This window comes from Leopardus geoffroyi, chromosome B4 (genome assembly GCF_018350155.1).
Source record: "Leopardus geoffroyi isolate Oge1 chromosome B4, O.geoffroyi_Oge1_pat1.0, whole genome shotgun sequence".
In the NCBI taxonomy this organism is placed as follows: domain Eukaryota; kingdom Metazoa; phylum Chordata; class Mammalia; order Carnivora; family Felidae; genus Leopardus; species Leopardus geoffroyi.
Window position 1 is genome coordinate 18,738,099 of NC_059341.1, and position 24,004 is coordinate 18,762,102.

The 24,004-nt window shown below is 37.8% G+C and overlaps 1 protein-coding gene across 2 annotated transcripts in view; it reads left to right on the forward strand.

Moving 5' to 3' along the window:
- PLXDC2 (plexin domain containing 2) overlaps positions 1-24,004 on the forward strand; it is a 448,342-nt gene that overhangs the window by 223,320 nt on the left and 201,018 nt on the right. For both annotated transcript variants that reach the window (XM_045463293.1, XM_045463292.1), the window contains exon 3: positions 6,680-6,826. In XM_045463293.1, coding sequence (XP_045319249.1) covers positions 6,680-6,826 — 147 coding nt within the window. The remainder of the gene's footprint in view (positions 1-6,679; positions 6,827-24,004) is intronic.

The following is a 24,004-nucleotide window of genomic DNA, read 5'->3' on the forward strand; positions in this document are numbered from 1 at the left end:
AAGGGGTCAGGAGGCTGCCAAGTTTGAGCTCACCTACCTGTGCTAGCCGGGTAAGTGGAGATGGCATCCCCCCAGTGCCTCCATCTCCAGGGAGAGAGAGTGTCACCTGTCCACCTACTACAGCAGCTGCCTTGGCTTATTTAGTCAGTCAGTCATTCCACCTATTACAGCAGGTGTATGTATGTATGAAGTTATATTTTTGCAGCAGATGCTTTTAGATTAGCAAATGAATTTCACATATAGTCCAGGTGCTTTCCAAATTGCTTTTATTTTATTTATTTTTTTCCTAGTCAGTCTGGAGGCAAGTGAGACTTAACTCAAACCTTTTAAAAAGGGAATCTCAGTTTCCTATAGCACTTTGGGTCCCTTGGACATCAGCACTCTTGGTTCTCAAGCCAGATATTTTAGGGGCTCATTTCTCTGGTGCCGATCCCAGGGAGGTCTGGGCGCCTAATGTGGGTCACCAACTCCTTGCTCCTCCAGGACAGGCGCCCTGCGGGTGAGACCTTTCCCTATTGTGTGTCCTCACACCCGGGGTGGGATTTTGGTGAGACCACGTCTCTGCTTCTCCAGCCCATCTCAATGTGGTATTTTATCCTTTATTGCAGAAAAGCAGCTCACCTAGTTTGCAGATCTTTTTCAGAGGGAAATGATTCATATATTGTAGATTGGTGTGTCCCCTAGAGAGGTGAGTCAGGGATCTCCCTACACCGCCATTTGTGCAAGTCCCTGCTGCCCCTCACCAGGAAATTTCTTAATATTCAAAATTCTATTGTATCTTTTCTTGGGACATGATATATAGATTCAAGTCTTCGTTACCTCAGAATAATTGTTCTCCTAATACATGAAAAAAAAAAAAAAACTTTTCGGGCGCCTGGGTGGCTCAGTCAGTTTAGCGTCCGACTCTGCCTCAGGTCATGATCTCACGGTTGGTGAGTTCAAGCCCTGTGTCAGGCTCTCTGCTGTCAACACAGAGTCCACTTCAGATCCTCTGTACCAAAAATACATAAACATGAAAATAAATAAATAAAATACGTTTCTATGTCTTTACATGTATGTGTGTGTATATATATATATATATGTAATGTATGTATATATCATATATATGATCTTTTTCTATAGTTTATATGATGTATCATAGATACTTATTTTCTTCGTCCTTTCCATTTCATTTGTGTGCACATCTCAAGACTGTTTTCTATGCCCTAAATAGGAATTTTGTCATGAGTATTCTGTTCTTATTGCAGCTAATAAATTCATCTCCATAATTATTTCCCTGAGTGCTATCAGCTCACTGTTTTTCTTATTTTATTATTGTACCATATTCTTTTAGCTTCTTGTATGAACATTAATTTTTTAGATCCTAGAGAACTGTATTTTAACTCTGGTTTTAAGGAATGTAATATACACAAGTAATATTTTAAAATACTACTTTTAAACCTTTATAAGCATTATGTGGTCCTTGAGAACTCATGTTATGTGACAAGGTAATATATTTGCTATATGTTAACACTTGGTAAGAACCATTCAAATTATATTCCTTTATTCATTATGAAACAGTCTTTGGGAGGCAACCAACTGATTTGACGCTAAATACCTAAGAACTTTGATTATATATTTCAAGTGACTAGCACAGTAATGTTCATACAATCTATTCCTTTTTTTTTAAGTTCTCAGTGGAATAAATTTAGAATTCAAATGCTATTACTGCATAAGACAGGGTGAGGCACCCATAAAAATTATCCATCATAAAACCAACGTAACATCAATAATAGAAGAGAAGACAACATTTGGGTTAGAATTGTGTAAGCTGATGGATGCAGAATGGTTAGGTACAGACATGATGATTTTTTCCCTCTGTATTTTTGGTGTTTCTCCTTTGTTTACGGCTGCACATTTGCAGGCATATTTGAGAAACATGGAATATAGGATTTATAGCTACCTACTGTGCCATCCACTTTCAGTAGCAGTTGGTTTCCTAAATGAATTGGCAAGTAGGCATATCACAGTAGTGTTTTGTTTTATTTTCTATGGTGTTATTATAGTTTGCTTTCGAGCAGAAAAGGGAAATCTTTGTGCCTGAAGTGGCTTTTGACAACTCTTTAAGTACCATTACTCCTATAAAGGACAAGATGTGGTTTGAATAATTTAGTAGTGCTAAAATGTCACATTTTTAGAACATCTATTTTATGGCTTTCCTTGAAAAATCGAGCCAAACACCTCTCCCTGGAATTTATAAACTCGTGCCTCTAAATTCCTAGGTAAACCATAAATTGTCTTCCTCTTTGAATGAAAGTTGCCATGACAACTTGGCAAGCATGGGCTATAGAAGTCTAACATCAAACTCTAGTCTTTAGTTTTTCAGTACTTTCAAAGATGTGATATTATCTTGAGAAGCTCTGGTTTAAGTAAAAATGAACATTATTTTCAGTTAGACATATCAGTGATTGTAATTAGACAAAAATCATGTATATTTTTGCAGATAATCCATTATTTAAGTATAATGATATCCTTTACCTTATAAGACTATTTCTTGATTAACTATAGAGATTTAGGGGTTAAGGGAAATACCAAAATCATTTTAGATATGTTGATTGCAACAATTATATTGAGCTCAAAACCGAAACTATGTAATTTTAAAGAGAATATCTATTTGGTGTTTATATGGTAATATGGTAATTTGGCTGCATGATAGACTCTATTACATCATTCACCTAAAGATCACATCTCTGTGTTGCTAAACTCTTTATAATAATACAAAAAATAGGGAGAAAAATTGAAAGTTTTATTTGAACTTATTGATTGTTTTTTTCAAAACGCCCCTTATATGTGATTCATGGAAAAATTAAATGAATCATTATCATTTGTAATTCAGACTTGATGATTTCCGGCAGTTTAGGTACAAGTTTCCATTCCTACTGTATAATAAGCTAGAATACCAGAATTGAATACATGTCTGTTATCAAGATCTATAAATCTGTAGATGAGACTGCCTTATTCAATGTTGCGTAAGTCTCTTGAAAGTTACCAAAACATGTTTGTCAGTTAGGATTCTTTTGGTTGACAATAATCCAACTCAAGGTGTTTTTTTTTTTTTTTTTTTTTTTGGTGTTTGTTTATTTAATTGTTTGTTTATTTTAAATTCAAGTTAGTTAACATACAGTGTTGTTTTAGCTTCAGTAGAACCCAGTAATTCATCTCTTACATATGACACCCAGTGAGCAATCTAGCAAGTGCCCTCCTTAATGCCCTTTACCCATTTAACCCATCCCCCCACCAGTTCTCTTCCAGCAACCCTAGGTTTGTTCTCTGTATTTAAGAGTCTATGGTTTCCCTCCCTCTCTGTTTTTATCTTATTTTTCCTTCCCTTCCCCTATGTTCATCTGTTGTGTTTCTCATATTCCACATATGAGTGAAATCATATGATACCTGTCTTTCTCTGACTTATTTCACTTAGCATAATACCCTGCAGTTCCATCCATGTTGTTGCAAATGGCAAGATTTCATTCTTTTTCATTACTGAGTGGTATTCTATTATGTATATATACCACATCTTCTTTATCCATTCATCAGTTGATAGACATTTGGGCTCTATCCATAATTTGGCTGTTGTTGATAGCACTGCTATAAACATTGGGGTGCATGTGTCCCTTTGATTCAGCATTTCTGTTTCCTTGGGATAAATTCCTAGTAGTGCAATTGCTGGGTCTTAGGGTGGTTTTATTTAATATTTTGAGGAACCTCCATATTGTTACCCAGAGTGGCTACACCAGTTTGCATTCCCACCAACAGTGCAAAAGGGTTCCCCTTTCTCCACATCCTCGCCAATATCTGTGGTCTCCTGAGTTGTTCGTTTTAGCCATTCTGACAGGTGTAATGTATCTCATCGTGGTTTTGATTTGCATTTCCCTAATGATAAGTGATGTCGAGCATCTTTTCATGTGTCTGTTAGCCATCTGGATGTTAGCCTTAAATAGACACTTTGTCTTTAGAAAAAGTGTCTATTTAAGGGGATTTGACAATTAAAAAATTTAATGGTTCAGCTAAGTGTACAAGCCCAGAATGCACTAGATGCACTTGATCTGGCTTCTTTTCTTTCCTTTCCTTCTCTCTTCTCTTCTCTTCTCTTCTCATCCCTTCTCTTTCTTTTCTTTTTTCTTTTTTTTTTTATTTTTTTCAGAGATAATGGCTCTGTTTCTATCCATGTTTGCTTTGCCTTCAGACAGGGTTTCTTCATGGTAGCAAATGGTGGCACAGTAGTCGCAGGTCTCATACCTACATATCTCAGCAATCACAATAAGGTCAGTTATCTCCTCTTTACCTAAATTCCTACGTGTCTCATGAATTGGTTCCTTTTAGGTTGTGTGCTTCTGGTGCCCCCCAGCTACTGTGGCCAGTAACAATGACATGGGCAGAATGGCTTGTGCCCAATGTCATGGAGGGTACCCACTACAAAGCTTCTGGTAGTGAAGCACCAGACAGTAGGAAGGAGTTCTACATGTGACGAAGACACAACCAAATGCTCGTTACCTCCTAGAACCCAGGCAGTCGGTGTCATAATGTTCTGGAAAGGAGTGCTAGAAAATCACTAGGATATGAAATCTCTCTTGAGCTGCATGAAATCTTATTCATGCTTCTTTCTTTGTATCTCCTTTTTTTCCTCCTTTCTCTAAAGAACTTTTTTTTATCTTTCATCAGGGTTGTACCCATAATTTGTATCTGATACCCAGAGTTCAATTGGAGGTTGGACGTTTACCTAGTACTTTTTCTTTTATCTTACTGTTAACATTTAATCACTTATCAAGATTTATATCTAAGGTCATATTTTTTCTTTTGGTCATGGGACAAAATCTATTTAGAATGCTGCATAGAAAATTCCTTTCCTTTATGTAGTCAGTTTTATATATTTCTAGCCTGATGACTTGAAAGGTACATGGAATTGTTTTCACTAGATTTCAAGAATAATCGTATTTTATTCAATTAGCACTTCAGTAACAAATGTATTAGACAAAATCCACATTCTAAACTTTATGATTCAAATCACATACACTGTATTTGGCAAACATTATTCTTACATTCCTACATACATTCTTACAAACATTATCCTTACATTCGTACAAACATTCATCAGACATGAATGTTTTTAAATTTATTTTACCTAGCAGACTCCTCAAATTGATAAGCACAATTATATTTTATGTTTAGAAAAAATTAACTGCAGTCCAAGTTAGTCGAGAATCATATGATTTTTCTGGGTTTTCCTCAGTAAAATTGCCTTTTAAAACATGTAAATCTCTTCATTCAGTGAGAGCACAAAAATTAAAGGTTTTGTGACAGGCACCATTGTGATAATCAATAGTGAGAATTCAAATAAAAGTAGCATTTAATAACCCAAATTATAGGGGGAAAATGTATTATTTCCATTTCTGGGATCATTAACTGAAAGCAGGTCTTCATATAAAGACCTAGTTTTAAAGAAGAGAAGTTTGGCTTTGTTGTCACTCAATAGTAATTATAGTTCAGGTTTTCAGTAAATAGTTCCAAAAGTGACATTTTGTTTGGGCAGCAATTAGATCCCTAGAATTACTGTGGTAAAAAGACTATTGTAAACAGAGTGTGTATTTTCCTCTGTGTTTTATTTATTTAACAATTTCCTCTAAAGAGGTTTATTTTATTTATTTTTAAATCTAATTCACTTCCCTTAGAGGTTATTTAACTCCTCTGGCTATTTTGAAGAATAGTAATATTTCTAGTTGCATAATATCCTTTTTGTTTGATTTTTAAAGAATTTTAGGGACAGTATCTCTAGGGTTTTGTGGGTTTTTTCTCCTTTTGAGGGCTTTTTTTTCTTTTTAATGGAACTCTGTGTATAACTCTGGCAATTATATACATTGGGTATATAGTGACTTAAATGCTTTTTTTTCCCAGCCTGATTGAGATAGAATTTATATAGAACATTGTGTACGTTTAAAGTGTACATCCTGTTGATTTGGTGTACTATATACTGCAAAATGATTACACCATAGCATTAGCTAACACCTCCATCACATCACATAATTACCATTTATTTTTCGTAGTGAGAGATCTATTCTCTTAGCTACCTGCAAGTATATAATACAGTATTGTTAACTATAGTCACCATGCCGTGGATTACATCCCCAGAACGTATTTGTCTTATAACTGGAAATTTGTACTCTTTAGCCAACACCCCCCACCCCACAGCCCCTGGTACCACCATTGTCCTCTGTTTTTCTATGAGTTCAGCTACTGTATTATATTGTATTGTATTATATTGTATTGTATTTTTATTTTATATCTGTCTATTTATTTAGAGAGCACAAAAACCTGTGTGAGTCTAGGGGAAGGTTGGTGAGAAGGGTGAGGGGGGGCAGAAGAAGAGGGAGAGAGAGAATCTTAAGCAGGCCCCATGCCCAGTTTAGAGCCCCATGCAGGTCTGGATCTCACAACTGTGAGATCATGACCTAAGCTGAAATCAAGAGTCAGTCACTTAACTGACTAAGCCACTCAGGCACCCTGAGTTCACCTCTTTAAGATTCTGCATATATGTGAGAACAGACAGTATTTGTCTTTCTCTGTCTAGTTCTTTCACTTGGTGTAATACCTTCAAGTTTCTTCCATGCTATCTCTGTTCTTGATGTGCATTATTCTTTTATTACAGGAGGACACAGATCACAATTACTATATATCTCGGATATATGGTCCCTCCGATTCAGCCAGCCGGAATTTGTGGGTGAACATAGACCAGATGGAAAAAGACAAAGTGAAGATCCATGGAATTTTGTCCAATACTCACCGGCAAGCTGCAGTAAGTGCTTTGACATTTTGAGTTTCTTTTTCTCTGCTATGAAAAAATTTTTGCTTTAACTGGCATATAAATGTTGTTTGTTACGATCACTTTTTACTATTTAGTTCTGCAATTGCAATTTAGATTCATAATTGAATATAAGGTATTATAGAAAGTGAAAAAGAATTATTTTGAGAAGCCACTATCAATTTAACAATTAATTAAATTAACCATTAATTTCTCTAGTAAGATAATGAATTGAATATTCAAAGTTGAGATTGCTCTTGGATGATTTTGTTTTCTTTTAATCTATGAATTTAGAGAGCATTCAAAAAATTTTTAATGTTTATTTTTGAGAGTGAGACAGAGCATGAGTGTGGGAGGGGTAGAGAAAGAGGGAGACACAGAATCCGGAGCAGACTCCAGGCTCCAAGCTGTCAGCACAGAGCCTGACACGGGGCTGGAACCCACGAACGATGAGATTATGACCTGAGCCGAAGTCGGCCGCTAAACCGACTCAGTCACCCAGGCCTCCCGAGAACATTTTTTAAAAAGTTACATGAATTTGGCATCTGCCATTTTGCATGGGTTTATTACTTTCTTGGTCTGAAAAAGATTTCACCGGAAACATTTATGATTCAGATAACCAAATTAGGTATCTCAGTGAAAAAGTTTGATATAAAGGGCAAAAAAATTAAATCTGGAAGTCTCCGAACATGTTTCAGCCTGAGTTTATCCTTTACCAGCGTTGGCTCCTTAAACAAGTAATGTAACTTGTAACAAGGTGTAGTTTCTGTATAGTGGGGATGACAGGATATCAATTCAGGCCTCGCTTACCTTCCTTGGTCAGTGGTATCCTATTGTACCTGTCAGGCTGAATGCTTACATGGATTAGCTTTTCAATCTTCATAATAACCCTATAATTTAAATATGATTGCCATCCAGGTATTGTGGATGAGAGAACTGAGTAAGGGAAAAATCAAATAAGCTGCCTAGAGGCCTCCAGCTACCACTAAGTGATGAAACTCAGCTGTTAGCCTAGGCAGCCAAGCCCACACTCACAATGTGTCTGTAAAGTATATCCCACTTGGTTCTAGCAGTTTTTGATAGTCATTTTTCTCATAAATACCTGATTTAACATTTAGTGAAAAGTTTAGTTTTGCTATCACAGATAATACCAGTGATCTTACCATCAGTGAACTCATGGATTTTTCAGTTTGATATGACAAAGGGAAAACACAACTTTAACCTTTCAAATGTTATGACCATTACTGACTTAACGATAGAACTAACAGACGGGGCACTTGGGTGGCTCAGTCATTTAAGCGTCCAACTTCAGCTCAGGTCATGATCTCACCGTTCGTGAGTTCGAGCCCCACATGGGGCTCTGTGCTGACAGCTCGGAGTCTGGAGCTTGCTTCAGATTTTGTGTCCCTCTCTCCTTCTGCTCCTCCCCTGCTCGTGCTCTCTCTCTCTCTCTCTCTCTCTCTCTCTCTCTCTCCCTCTCTCCTCTCAAAAATAAATAAACATTAAAGAAGACAGTTCCAAAAAGAAAGAGAGAGAACTAATGGAGAATGACTTTAGAGATATAAAGTGGCACTGATTTGATGGTTATATCAAAATTTGGGGCCAAAATCCTTCATTGTGTATGTGTAGACTTTCCTATTTTAAGAGAACAATTGCTAACAGCTAAAATGGAATTAATTATAACTCACCATGAGATAATTCACTGAATTGTCAGTGTAGAGCACATGCGGTCTGAGGCTGAGAGTCAAGCAAAGTCCCCATCTCCGCTGATGATGAATTCCATCATCCCTTTTCTTTTCCACATTCAGGCAACCCCAGACAAAATGACAGATTCAGAAACGATTCCCTGTTGGGTTTAGAACAAGATTTTCAAAGAGAAAATGAGAAAGTTTTAGATTAGGACAATGTCTATCAGAAATTTCTTGCATTTGACAATCTGCTCACAATATTGCAGTACCTAATACGCTCTGTAAAAGTTCAAATGTCGGGTGCATCCAACTGAAGTTTCCATAAATTGGCCCAGTTCTGCTGTCAGCCACAACGGATGAAATCTCGAGGCAGACAAAGAAGGTCATCGGTTAAAGTGTTAGCGGAGTTCTGCTTACTCACTTTCCTTTGCTGTGCTCTCCCGAGAGTGCGGCCGCTCATGTGTCTTGTCTTGCCTTGAAGAATATTTTTTGTCGTTGGAGTAGGGTTCTCTTGGTTACCGTGTGACCTCAATTCTCTGATTAGTCTCAAGATAAATCATGATGCTGTAATGGTCCATTTTTCTTCCTGTTAGTGTGGGGGTGACACTTCGCTTTCAACACCAAGCACAAAATCGTGAGCTTCAGCTTGGAAGCTTATCTGGTATTCCATGCTCAGGTTTTTAAATATGTATCACTGGTAGCAACATTTATTATTTCAGCTCTGTCATTGTCACAGTCTGTTTGTTTGTTTTGGTTTTTAACAGGAATTTTAGGGGCGCCTGGGTGGCTTCATTGGATAAGCATCTGACTTCAGCTCAGGTCATGATCTCATGGCTTGTGAGTTCGAGCCCCATGTCAGGCTCTGTGTTGACAGCTCAGAGCCTGGAGCCTACTTCAGATTCTGTGCCTCCCTCCCTCTCTCCCTCTCCCTCTCTCTCTCGCAAAAATAAACATTAAAAAATTAAAAAGAAAACAACAAGAATTTTAGCTATCACCGAACATTTCTTAGAGTTAGAAATCGGTCCTGTACCCATTTTCCTGTCATTATCAACAGAACACACACACACACACACACACACACACACACACACACACACACACCCCTAGGTCCACACTTCCCTTTACAACAATAGAATTGATAATATTTCTTAGCCTCCTTTTTCTTTCCTGGAAAAATTTGCCATATAGAGTCCTTCATTTAAGTAAGTCTTATGTCTAGGAACTTATAAATTTAGTTAATAGATTACTTTTAAAAATATTTTTCTACATACGTTCTTGCTTTCTTAAGTGTGATGGTTAAGTATTAGTCTGAGATTTCCAAATTTTAAAGAGTGACTCATGTTTAAAAATTTCCTCAGTTGGCCTCCCCACCTTTCCAATCTTGCCTGATTTGCTCCATTTCTGTTATGCCTTCCTGGGGGTAGAATCAGGTTTTGGGGGATGATGACAGAATTGTAATGCTAAGGTAGTATTATCACCAGGGGGCTCAATACTGTCCATAAACATTCTCCCTCCTACCCCTACACCACCCAGGCACCAAAGTACAGCTACTCTCTCCCTTGATGTTACTGAGAGGCTTTAGCAGAAGGGGAAATGGCAAATGGGAAAGAACACATTCACTTTATTAATCAGGCTCGTTGATGTCATAATCTTCATGATCCTTGATGCAAAGCTCTCTGGTAATTTAGTTGGAAACAGGACTTAAATTTAAGCCCTAAGGGAAGAGGGAGATTCTCAAATCTTATCACCAAATAATGTAGTTTTCATGCCCAAGAGCATGCATTCTGTCAACAAATCAGACAAAAAAGAGAAAAGCTATATGTGGCTAGGGGCATACTAAGGGCATTTGGCTAACTGACCCAGCTCTAGATAAGCGGGAGTTGAGTGAGAAAGCTAGAAGATTCGGTTTTCCTAAAGGCGCACCTTCCCTCCTCCTTCCAGCTGCCTCAGAACTGTGCAGAGAAAGATAAAAAGCAGTGTCTGACTTGGAAGCATGATTTTTTAAAGAAATATTTTCCCTCCCCCACCATCATTTATAAATGCAGTCTAAACAGCATGTTGGAATCTTACATTAATATTCTAGTAAGAGGAAGAGAGTAGAATTGGAGTAGGAGTTTTCCCTTTTCTCCTATCCACAAAAATATCTTATAATTTCAGGGCAGAGGAAAACTTAGAAACCATTTACCTCACATGTCGAAACACACTGATTTCTTTTCCCTTCTCATATATGGGTCATGTGGAAGCCACACACATTAGTGTTTATATTATGTATGTATGCTACAATTTGATTATAGTCTCCCCGTTATCCTTTTAGGTTTAAATAACATTTCTTAAATCATTATTGCAAAAAAAAGCAGATGTTAAAACCTAGTTTTAACTTTGACAGATTAAAGGAAAGAGCATGTTTTCTTAGACAAAGGAAAGTGAAAAATTTGTATAAGTCCCTACCATATGGCATGCAATGAGCCAGACGCTTTATATTCAAATACTGGTACTTATTTGGATATTTTTGTCCTTTCTTCAAAGTCACCCAGTGGTCAGACTGCAGATCTAGAAGCTTCTGACTATAAACCTAGGAACAAGTCTGGATTTATTTCTTCTCCTCTGTGTGGACCTTCAAACTCCACAGTTTTGCTATTTTCTTCTATATTTCTATATCCATATTACTTAATATATTGCTTGGGCACAAAGTTTGATTCAATAGCCAGTCAAATTAAAACTATTTTGCTTTCTGAAACCACAGTTTATGAAGTTCTGATTCACAGCTTCTAGAGAAGTACCACTGTCCTGGTGGAAGGAATCCAGGGTTAGAAGTCATGAAACCTTGGCTCCAAAACTCATTTTCTTGGTTTCTGGCCTCTCTGTGCCTCAATTTTATAACCTGGAAGAAAGGGGAAAAAAATGCCTGCCTTGACTATCCTCTAGTGCTATTTTGAGACTAAAAATGAAATGGATATGAAAGGACACTGAAAATATCAAATAAAAATGAGATTGTAAGGCAGTGCTATTTGAGAGTCTTTATTCTTTATAACAAGAAATAACCCTCAAATAAGTTAATTCCTTAGTGATCTCTAAGAGTCTCCGATAGACAGATATGTATCTATATATTTGTATCTATATTGTAACCCCTCCCCTCTTTTTTTTTTGGCCAAGAAGACACCAGTGTGCTTTTGGCCAGACATAAACACACTCTTAGCTTAAAAAAAAAAATCTATATGTTGGTAGGAAGATTGATTCTTTATATAAGAAACCCCAGCAACATGAAAAGAAATTCTGTTCCCTCTCTATCATAATGCAGGTAAGGTTTTTTGTGAGATTTGTATGTTTTTTGATGTGGTCTTTTTTTTTTTTTTTTTTTTTTTTAATTTTAAAAATCAGGCTGTTCTTGGTGGAGATCCTCAGACTATGTGAATATAAACAGAAACCTTCATTTAAAAACTTAAGTCTTCTGGGGTTTGTTTGTTTTTTCCAAGAAAATAACATCATTTCAACTAACACCTCCATAGGTCTCCTGTTGGCATAATGCTGATGTTGACGGGCTAAATGTGAATGTCCATGGTGACAGCTAGGTTTCTGGCCTCTCTGTGCCTCGTTTTCTCATTCTGCACAATTTCTTTTTTTTTCCTGTGCATCAGAAAATCTGTTGATAAGTGCTGATTTTTCTAAATGATTAACTCAAAAGTCTACTTAATTTGCTATCTAGATTAGGCTACTCTCTAGACTACACATTTTTGCCTCAGGTCTGTTCACACCTTAACTAACAGTTAAGTTGTTTTTATTTATTTTTACTTTGGCTGCTTGAATATATTTGCTGCTCTAGCGTTTGAATTGCTCTGTTTCAGCCAAGACATTTACAGTTTATCAACTTGGCCTTATTTGCCTTTGTTCATAGGATTTTCCTCTAGTTTAATAACAGACTAGGATGAGTTTTGTCTGCATGAGTCTTTCTAACTAAATTTTTAGGTTTAATTAGTTGATTTTACTATTATTATTATTTACTTACTTAAGTCAATGATCTTTGAGACTAATTCTCTCTGTCCTGAAGAAAGTATTATTTGAGGGCCCTTATGGAAAATAAGGGCATGGTGAGGTGCCTGGGTGGCCCAGACAGTTAAGTGTCAGACTCTTGATTTTGGCTCAGGTCATGATCTCATGGTTCATGGGATCAAGCCTGGTGTCACCCTCTGTCCTGACAGCACAGATCCTGCTTGGGATTCTCTCTCCCCCTCTCTCTCTGCCTTTCCCCTGCTTGTGTGCACGCATGCACGTGCTCTTTCTCTCTCTCTCTCTCTCAAAATAAACATTTTTTTTTTAAAAAACAGAAAATGAAGACATCTCTTTGTTCCATTCCACAAAACTAACATGAGATTAGAGTAAATGAGTTCTGTTCCTCTGTATCCCAGGGAAATGAGCTGGTCCGCCTGCCTTAAAGCCAGTAAATAAATACATATAAAGATCTATTCCTTCTCCTGCTGCTGGTTGTAATGGTACAGATTAAACATTCCTCACCTAATGTGCTGAGTTTAGTAAACTCCTTTTACTTATATCGTCATCTAAACAGATGTATAGTAGTGATTATTTAAGATACCCTTGAGACCCTTCCTGAATCTAGGAACCACCTCAGACATAGAAGCGATGTTGGAGAGTTTTAAGATAGTTTTATGAAGCCCACAGTGATCAGTTTTCATGTGTATAACAAGACTTCGTTTTCCAAATCAAGAACATTTTTTTTTAATCTCACATGATTTTATTCTATTTCAGTTCAATTTCATCTTATTTCTCCATATTGTGTCTTTAGTGGACGGGCACCATTATTTCTATAAAATTAGAGTCATAGGGGTAACCTTAATTTCATCATCTGTTACCAATGATGGCTGTAAAATATTCTAGATAAAGGAATCTCTGCCCAGCTTTCAAAGTCACAAGTGAGGCAAACACTTGAGGCTTCTGTGAAATCTTAGAAGATTTCATTCACATTAGCCTTTTGCAATCATAAAGCTATAAAAATGGGATCCCACAGCCATATCTCAGATGGAATAAATAATTTCATTTACTCTTGTTTTCTAGATTCTCTTCTCCAACCTATTTTTGATCATCTTTTCTGAGATCTCTCCGTGAGTCCGTGAAGACTTAATAACAGTTAATTTTAGAAAAGTGACCACAAAACATATTCTCACCCTGAAGTTATAAAATGATAAAGCTTTCACATGACTCTTTTGCAGGGAAATATTTTGTAACACTGAAACCTTAGCAAAATGTAAATGGAATGGAATCCTCTTTAAGAGAGAACACAACTAAAAGCAAAGAGACTTAATTCTTGTGAAAAATCTTAAAGTACAGAAGATAAAAGATAAAAGACATTTGGGGATTGGGATTGCTTGGACAAGCTAGTATGTTAGTATCTTTTAAAAATATTGGTTATACCAATTTTTGTTATCTTTCTTTTTGTCTATTTCTTCTTACCAAAATATAGCCTATTGCTTACTAGGGAAAATAGTCAAAATCTCACATGGTTTGTTCATAAAGTATCATCCTGTTAGAACTCCTGCTGTGCCTGGGTTTCCAGCCTCAGAAAGCTGGTGTCTCTTTCTTTAGTGGAAGTTGTCTGTTAAAATGCCAGTGGGACTAGAAGTGAACCACCTGTAGCCACTCTCAATTGGTGATGAATCGCCAGGAATTCCTTATTATGAAGCAGCTGCCTGAGAAAAAATGTCAAGTAAGCTTCACTGCTGATAAATGGGGCAAGAGTTAGCCACCGGAATCCTGATACCCTGCAGAGTAGGCTGTAGAGATTGGTAGGTTTTCCTATGGGAGCAGCTCTTAGAAGCTGCATTGGGAGGGCATACATTTTTACACAGCTTTTGAAAAATCCAGAAGTTGCCAAATGTGACCAATTATTAAAAATTGGTGAGTCTGCATAAACAGTACGGAGGGTTTTTTGCATTATTTTTGTAACCTCAATTTGAAGTTATTTCCAAATAAAAACTTAAAAAAGAGAAATTAACCAAGAAAGATGAAACGTTAAAATTGAACTTGGCCTAAATTTCAATTTCACCCCATCATCAAGTTTTGAATTAGTTACTCTCCTGACGAACTTGGCCTTCACTGAATTCCAGATCTGAACATATCAGTCAAAAGGCAGCTCGATACCGTGTTTAGATATGCAGACTTAGAAACAGGCTACCTGGATTTGAGTCCCCCACCTTTGCGAACTACAACCTGGGTGACTTTGAGTGTGTTATTTGCTCTGCCATCTCTTTTCTCATCTGTAAAATGGGAAGGATAATTGTACCTACCTTCTCAGGTTGTCATTAGTATTACACAATTTAACATTTGTGCAATGCTTAACTCCGTGGCGTCCATTCCATTAATATTAACAATCACCGTGCAAACATTTAACTTTTTTAGTTATTTTCCACTGACGGGGAAGAAGGGAAGACAGTGTTTTTCCTGCCCTGCCCTGTTGGACGATCACCAGTCAAGGACTTAACAGAAGAGTGTCATTGCCCTCAGGTGTAGTGTGGCCACAAATCATTGCTTGGGTCCTGGCTAGTAGGTACCTCTGGGCTTCAACTCCTGAAATGGAAATTTCCAGGCCATGTAACTGTAACCAGGTGAAGTGAGACCATGTTATCCAGAATGAAGTCTGTATACCCTTTTAACACAGTTCACACTTGCCAAACTTTCCTTACAGCAATGGTCTTAGTGTTTCAAAGACCGTGATGTGACATCGAGACTTGCTGTTCAAAGTGGGGTCCCTGGGGCAGTATCAGCAGCCCTGGGAGCTTGTTAGAAATGCAGAATTTCCACCCCTTTACCCCCAGACCTACAGAATCAGAATCTCTATTTTCTTTTTTAATTTGAGAGAGAGAGAGAGAGAGAGCACGGGAGCGCACACACTTAAAAGCAGAGTGGGACAGGGGCAGAGAGAGAGGGGGGGGGGGGATCTTATGCAGAGTCCAAGCTCAGCATGGACACGACATGGGGCTGCATCTCACAACCCTGAGACCATGACCTGAGCCGAAATCAAGAGTTGGAAGCTCATCTGACTGAGCCACCCAGGCGCCCCCAGATCTGTATATTAACGAGAACCCTCGGTGATTATCATGTAATCAATGTATCACTTCAGCGTGAGAAGCCTGGCAGAATCCACTGCCTTGCTTGTAGAATAGTGTGAAAAATCCAGAAGTGGCTTCTGGTTCTCACCCTCCACCCACGTACCCTCCAAAGGCTTCTTTATTAAACCCTGTTATTTTTGTTCTCTGTGCCCTTCAAGTGTTCCTCCACACCCGGCCGGAATGGTAAATATCCCCACAAACTAATTTGAATAATTCTCAAAATGTGCAAATACAGGCAAGCAACCGTAAGCCACGTGTTTGCTGGAAACCATGAAATGTGAGAGGTCAAAAGATATGGTGATAGTTCACTTAACCCCAGTTTGTCTGAACAAGTATCAGGTAACTGCACAATGATTGCATTTTGTTTCCTAGCATGTGAACAGTCCCGTGCAGCACATCATTCAATGTGCAGGGTTAATTTTAAATTCCTGGTTCTGTTACCAAAAAAGTACTGAAGCAGTTAGAATTTCCAACTCAGAAAATCAATTCAATTGATGGGCTTTATTCCTAAAAGGAATAGCCTGGCTCTTGTCCGTATATTTACGTATTGATTAGCCCCTTCTCGTGAACATTGTGATCTTTTAATTAGGCTTCCAGTGTTTTTAGTCACTGGATTAATGACCCGTGTCCCATCCGCTCCTCCAAGGGTGTGAGAGTTGGTTAAAATTCCATTTTTATTAAAAAAAAAAAAATTCTCCGTGGGGAAAAAAAAAAACATTGTGAGTTATACTGCCCACGGCAGCTACTTTATTTCTGAAATACACTCAGCTCACTTATGGTTTTGAAGGCAGATTTTCCTTTAGGGGATTTCAAAGAAGTTTGTATTGCTGTTGCTTCCATGTAATATCCCTCTCCATTGCCCATTTCTTCCTTTAATGTTTGCTTTTTGTGGAAGCCTGTCCATTCACATGTTTCTGTTTCTATAGCTACATACGTGCATACGTATGGGGTCCTGTTTATACCACTCTCCTGTCCTTTAGTTTATATTACTTCTTATATTATTGTGTAAAGAGATCGATTTCAGTTAAAGAGGTGAATAAACCAGTTAACAGCCAATTACCATTGAGAACTGTAAAAAAGAAAGCAAAGGTTCTGTAAGTTAAGAAAACTGGCCCCTGGATCCCTCCTTGGAGGGTAAGAAATGGATGCACCTAAACCCCAAATGTGCAAAACAAACAAACAAACGAAAAAAAACAGTGGCGTGCAGGCTGTGCCCATCTGGTGAGGGGGCACCTGCATAGCTCCACCAGGCTTCAGTGGCTTGTGGCTCAGCGTGGCTCTGCCCAGCACTGCTCCATCGTCCGGGCCCAGCACTTTCATCTGAGAAAACTGTACCTTCTTCAGATTTTCTCTCTTTTTTTTTATGGCTTTGGTCTCATGCATCTGGGAGCCTTCTGACTATGTCTTATTATGACTACATTTTAAAGGAAATTATTGTCGACTAAGAACAAAAACATGAATGACTGACAGTATTAAGGGTCCCAGAGAGAAAACACAGTTATGGAAAGTCTGATAACAGGTAGGAAAAGAAGCACGTGGTACAAAAGTAGGGAGATAGTATGATATAGTGGTCAAAACTCAAGAGATGTGGAGTCAAACATTTGTGGATTGAAATTCTGGCTCTGTTACTTCTAGTAGTTTCAACTTATTAACTTGTTTTTGTTTGTTTTTGTAAAGTTTCTTTTTAAATTCAGGCTTATTTAATGGGGGGGTGCCTGGGTGGCTCAGTCGGTTAAGCTTCTGGCTTCGGCTCAGGTCATGATCTTGCAGTCTATGGGTTTGACCCCCACACTGGGCTCTGTGCTGACAGCTGGAGCTGAGCCAGCTCTGAGCCTGGAACCTGCTTTGGATTCTCTCTCTCCCTCTCTGTGTCCCTCACCCACTCATTCTCTCTCTCTCTCTCTCTCTCTCTCTCTCAAAAATAAATAAATATAAAAAAAAAACTTTCAAGAAATGTTGAAAGAGTTCCCATATAGCTTTCCTCAGTGTTAACACCTTATATGCTTGTGGTACAATTGTTGATAACAAGAAGTCAATACGGCTACTGTACTCTTAACCAGTGTAAGGCCTCGTTCATATTGGTTAATTGTCCCAAACCATCCATTTTTCTTATTCAGAATCCGGTCTACGACCTACATCGCATGCATTTGTCCAGTCTCCTAGCCTCCTTCAATCTATGACATTTCCTCAGTCTTTGTCATTCATGAACTTGATACTTTTAAAGAGTATTGGATAGTTATTTCATACAATGTCGCTGATTTGGTGTTTGTCTGCTATTTCTTCCGTGTTTTAACACAGGTCTCTGTTTTCAGACCAAATTACTTTTTGTGGCATTACAGAAATGGCATTCTGTCCTTACTTGTGCATCGTATCGGAAGGTACATGATGTCACTATGCCTGGCCTCTGGTGATGTTAACTATGATCACCTGCTTCAGGGGATGCCTTCTAGAATTCGCTCCTTCACTATAAAGTTACTGTGTTTCCTTTTATAATTATCAAATATCTTTCTTCAAGATACTTCCTGACTATGCAAGTTTCCTGTTTCTTATCTTACTTTCGCCTTCTAATGTTAGCATTCATACTTGCTAAATATAGGCAAAAATACTTAGCATAACATCTAATATATTAAATGCTAACTGCATTTTCCTACCAACAGTAAATATAGTAGTTATGATTATTTCAATATAACAGAAATGAGGGCATCATAACATTGCTCAGAAACATATTATTGAATTGTGGTATAATTCTATTAGTAAAGCAATTTGCCTTCACATCACTTCCAACTATTAGGAATCAAATAAGGAGCTATTTTTCTTTTAGAAAAAATAATGCAGATCTCATTTTTCCAATAATAATGATAATATCCCACTAATTTGAGAGACCCAAGGTAGAAATATGTGCCCCTCAAACATAATATTGTTTAAATGATTAAAAATAGAATGTTGAGGGGCACCTTGGTGGCTCAGTTGAGTAGGTGTCCAACTCTTGATATCAGCTCAGGTCGTGATCTCACAGCCTTGAGATTGAGCCCCACAACGGGCTCTACTTTAGCATGGAGCCTGCTTGGGATTCACTCTCACTCCCTCTGCCTCTCCCCCACCCACATGCTCGTTTTCTCTCTCTCTCTCTCTCTCTCTCTCTCTCTCTCTCTCTCAAAATAAATAAATAAACATTTAAAAAATAGAATGTTGAAATATGTGGATAGAAATTAGTGATCAATTGGGGCGCCTGGGTGGCGCAGTCGGTTAAGCGTCCGACTTCAGCCAGGTCAGATCTCGCGGTCCGTGAGTTCGAGCCCCGCGTCAGGCTCTGGGCTGATGGCTCAGAGCCTGGAGCCTGTTTCCGATTCTGTGTCTCCCTCTCTCTCTGCCCCTCCCCCGTTCATGCTCTGTCTCTCTCTGTCCCCAAAATAAATAAACGTTGAAAAAAAAAATTAAAAAAAAAGAAATTAGTGATCAATTAATGAATTCATTCTTGCATAAATGAATAGTCCCTAAATTCTTTGGACCATTTCCTATCATGAATTCATGAAATTAGCAATTACTTAAAGTTTAGTTACTACTAATTTTCTTGCCACAAGCTTTTCACCAGGATTATGTCTTATACAAATGACATAAAGTCTTGGGGGAACCAGAAAAATGTAGCTTTACTACCGTACATAAGAAGCTGTCTTCAAACAAAAAGTTTTTATTAACAACATTTTGAAAAGTAGCTTTTAGAATTATAAGTGTGCCCACTCCATATTCTTAATTTGTATTAGGTTTCTGTCTTCAAGGTCTTACCGGCATTGACAAATTAATTTATCATTGTAATACCACTGAGAAATAGGCAAGCAAGCTAAACTGGAATAGTGTTTACTTAGGATTACAATTCCTCTGTTATTTAAAAAGAGTTAGCAGAGATCACAATAATTAGTCTGAAAACAGATAGCAATAGGCATAAGAACAATATGTAAAAGAGGCAACAAGAAGTGCCTTGGAAATCTGAGAGGATAGCCCTAATGGAGCCTGATGGTCTGTTCCCAAGAGTATTTTCACGGGGCATGTTGTAGGAGGGCATGATGTGGCTTTAAAGGTCACAGTCATACATGGCTGTACCTGCCATAAATCTGCACCCAACTGTCTGCATTCTCTTCATATACTTCTACAGACTCTTCAAAGAATGTTCCGTTAATTTATCCTTCCCCAGATGAAGAAGTCGTATGCCATTTGTCTGTCTCGAAATTACCATTTCTCCTTTCAGATAATTCACTCCTTTCCACAGAGTGTAAGAAGGTAGCCAATTCAGTTGATTCTAGGTGTGTTGCCCATGCTCTTGAAATTTTCACTTCTAAGCTTTTATTTTGTATTTTGCCCAGACTGTTAACTTAGCTATGTGACAAGTTTCCCAAACCCTTACCCCTTTTACATGGAATATCTCTTAAGGGTTGAGATCCAAGATAGGATAATGCTCAGGGTCTGGTAACTACACCAGGGTTTCAATATTATGCTTGCTTTTGTTTACAGTGACTTTGTGACAAATTTCAGGGTTCTGGTTAGCCTTTCTGGTTGCAGAAATGTCCCTTGTTGCATATTCAACTTGGGGTCATTCTTATTTATTTTTTATTATGTAAAGAATGCTTAAGTCATTAATCTTCTCACACCTAACCAAAATAGCTCTTTATCTCAATTGATGGCACAATAGTCCACTCCCCGCTAGAAACCTGTCCTCTTTCCTAGACTATCCTTCCTCACTCCCGATTTAAATGTCCTTCCAATAATCATAAAGTCCTTTCAGTTTTGCTTTCTTTCTTTTTTTTTAATGTTTATTTTTGAGAGAGACAGAGACAGAGTGTGAGTAAGGGAGGGGCAGAGAGAGAGGGAGACACAAAATCAGAAACAGGCTCCAGGCTCTGAGCTGTGGGCACAGAGCCCCATACGAGGCTCGAACCCGGAAACCACAAGATCATGACCTGAGCCGAAGCCAGACGCCCAACCGACTGAGCCACCCAGGCTTCCAGTTTTACTTTCTACCCCTATTTTGACCTATCGCTTCTGCTTCCATGCCTTAAGGGCTTATCTGGCTAACTTCCGTTTGTCATTTTAAAAGAGTTTCAGTGACATCTCCTCTGGGTTAGGTCGCCTGTCTTGGGCCTTACTCTGCCCCTGCCTAGCCCTATTGTTTATCCTTAGGTGATGTTCTCCTGCACCACTTTGTGAACCCCTCAAAGGAAGGAATGGGTGGGACCTATTGACTGTTGTATCCTCAGCCTCTGATTTAGGGACTGGTATATATAAGGTGCTAAATAAATGTTGTCAACTGGATGAACGAATAAATAAAACTTTTCTTCAGTGACCCGCATGCCTGTTTTATATACCATACTGAGGAAAAATAATGATCTAATTACCCAGGGGTAATGATATTGAATATATAATCATTTAGTGTCAAGGCACTCCATGAAAACAAACAAACAAACAAATAAACAAAAACCACAAAGCACTCCCTGGGGGAAGAAAAAGCACTCTATAAAATTCCAGAGCTTTTGTTTTTCCTGTTTATGTTTTAATATTTTTCAGTTCTGTGTTTTAAGGAGGCATGATAATAATTTTCAAAAACTTGCCTTTATGTATGACTTTTCTCATCGCTTTGTTTTAACATCTCAGTAATCAAAAGCATTGCCATCGCTGTCCACCACATGTGGGTTCAAATTCTAGTTTTCCTCTTAAGTTGTTCTTAACCACTCTGACACTAAGTTAGTTTCACTTTGATGCAGTTATTGTCTGAATCTTATGCAGTTGCTTTATGTGAGTCTGTATATGTAGAGAATGCTAGGTAGGATATCGTAAGAAGGCATACCTTGAGCTAAGAAGTCAAAGTAGGAGTTTCTGCGGATGTGACCTAGCTAGTCCCTGTTGATGCTTTGTCCCATATCCCTTCTGCCTCCTTGAGTTCACCTGAAACCATGGAGGGCGGTTCTAATATACCAGCAACTTACCAGCTCAAGTGCTGTGTCTCTTCTTTCTGTCTGAAGGCACAAGCACAGGGAGTCTGGGGGAGCAGGGGAATTAACCTCCAGTCGGTAGGAGATGGGAGTTAATGGATAAGTGTCCCAGCCTCCTGACATCCAATGAGAAGATTCTAAGGCATGTTTTCCTTCTTGTTTCTCAGAGGCTCTCCAAAAGGAGAACTAGCTATAACAGTAACATACCTAGTAGTGTATCTACTACTGATTGCCCTTTTCCTTGTCTCGCTTTTCCCACTTTCTGTAGCAAATACTTCTGATTACTTTCCAAACAAACTATCTGCCCCTAAATCCTTATGTCGGAGTTGGTATTTGGGGTGCCAATCAAACTAAGCCAAGGCTTAAAGAATATGGAAGCCATGGCCAACCAAATTTGAAAGACTATGACAGTCATAAGCGACAGCTTGTAGCAGTACCAGAACCAACGCTTAAAGGTGGCAGGTTCAAGGGAACTAAAAGAAAGCTCTAGAAGACTTGCTGGAGCAGAAAATGTGAAGAGAAAATTGTGAGGTAGCAGGGGCCAGTTAGTGTTGGGCCTTAGAACACATTGTCACCATTTTGACATGATTTCAGAGAGGGTTGGATCTGGATTGAATGATTTCAAGTGGGGGAGTGATGTGCTAGATAATATGGAGAATGACTTCTAGGGGAATTGGAGGCAAGCCTAGGAGGAAGTTATTAGGAACCTACATTTGGAAAGTATTATCCACAGAGAAATGGTGGATTTCACCATTATTGAGAAGGTGGCATCTTTCTAAATTTGCATTGCTATTCCTTCAGTGTCCGTGAAGCGGTCATGGTGGTAACTAGGGTAAACTGGTCCTTTACACAGGGAAGCATTTCAATTATTGATACTGTTCTTCAGAATGATATATTAACAAATTTTCCTTGAGAATGTCTTTATTTCCCAAGAAAAGTCAAACTTAACATATGTGTGTCTCATTATTCTTTTAAAAATATTGAAATGTTTGTGGTGGCAGAGACACTAATCTCCTATTCCTCTGGTTCATCTTTGGTAGAGTAATTGATAGCATTTGTGAGTAATACATATTTAAACCAAACTCCTACTCTGGAAGTAAGGGTTCCAAAGGGTGATGAATTTTACCAGTTTGCTCATGAGCATGGAAATAAATTACAACGATGAAGAACAATATACCACAGCAAGCGCCTTTATAAAATTATTTTGAATGTCTTTTATGAGATACCCAATTTTGCCATTGGAAGCTTTTATTTTAGGGTTATTAGTAACCACTCATTTCAGTTAGTGCCGTGAAAATGGGTTTTGTTGTTCCCATCAGTCAGCATAAAATAAAAATGGTGATAAACCCTCTCGGAAGATGCAGCTTTCATTACAAAGGAGGGAATGAAAACCTAATTGAAAGTTACTGTAAATTTTGAATCATTAATTTCATGCCAAATAAGTCATTAGAAATCTCTGATGGATGTAAAAACGCGATCATTTGCAAAATTGGAATGAGCAAAATTCAATCTAGATATACTTCTCTATTTTTTTTTAATTTGTATATTGGGAGAGCTGTAATATAGACTGTTGAATTTCAACATGAAAACCTTTTGCTGTAGGTAATTTGTGTGTGCTTTTGGGCTCTAAACCAGGTAATTAATTTCTTTCTGGCTCCTTTTATTTCAGTTGGTCATTTTTGTTATAACTCACTTTTTTCTTGCTTCTTGCCTAATAATAATATATCTGGTTTGTATCACTTCAAACATATGAAAAATCTAAGGTTTTTTGTTTTGCTTTGTTGTGTTTTGTTTTTATTTTACTGTATATATTATATATATTTATTCTATAAATTATATGTGTATTTAATATATAAATATATGATATAAAATATGAATACATACATATTTTATAAATAATACAATAATAAGTAAAACTACATATATATGTATGTATATATGGTCCCTTTTTTCGAACAAAGAGGGGTAAAATTTATGAGCTTTCTTCTTAAGTCTCTCCAGTTTTCTTCTAAAGTAGTTAAGTAGGCAAAGTTCTCCAATAAGCAGCATTTTTTATTCTTTGATTCTGTGCTTTTTAAAGTGGACATAATATACCAAATACAGAGAGTTTATCGCACCAAAAACAAAAATATCTGCAGGTCTAGATCAGAGTGCAAGCTATCTTGTTACATGAAACCGCCTTTCATTATGAAATGTACAGAAGACAAATTGAATACGTAATTACATAAAATAAATTTTTTGCTGTCTTATTCAGTGAAACTTGATAGATGACACGTTCTACTGTGTTGGAGAAAACTAATCAAACTAAAAATAGAATCCTAAAATAAATTGCTCACCATGATGACTGAACTGATTCTCAGTGGACGACTAAGAGAATTGGAGAGA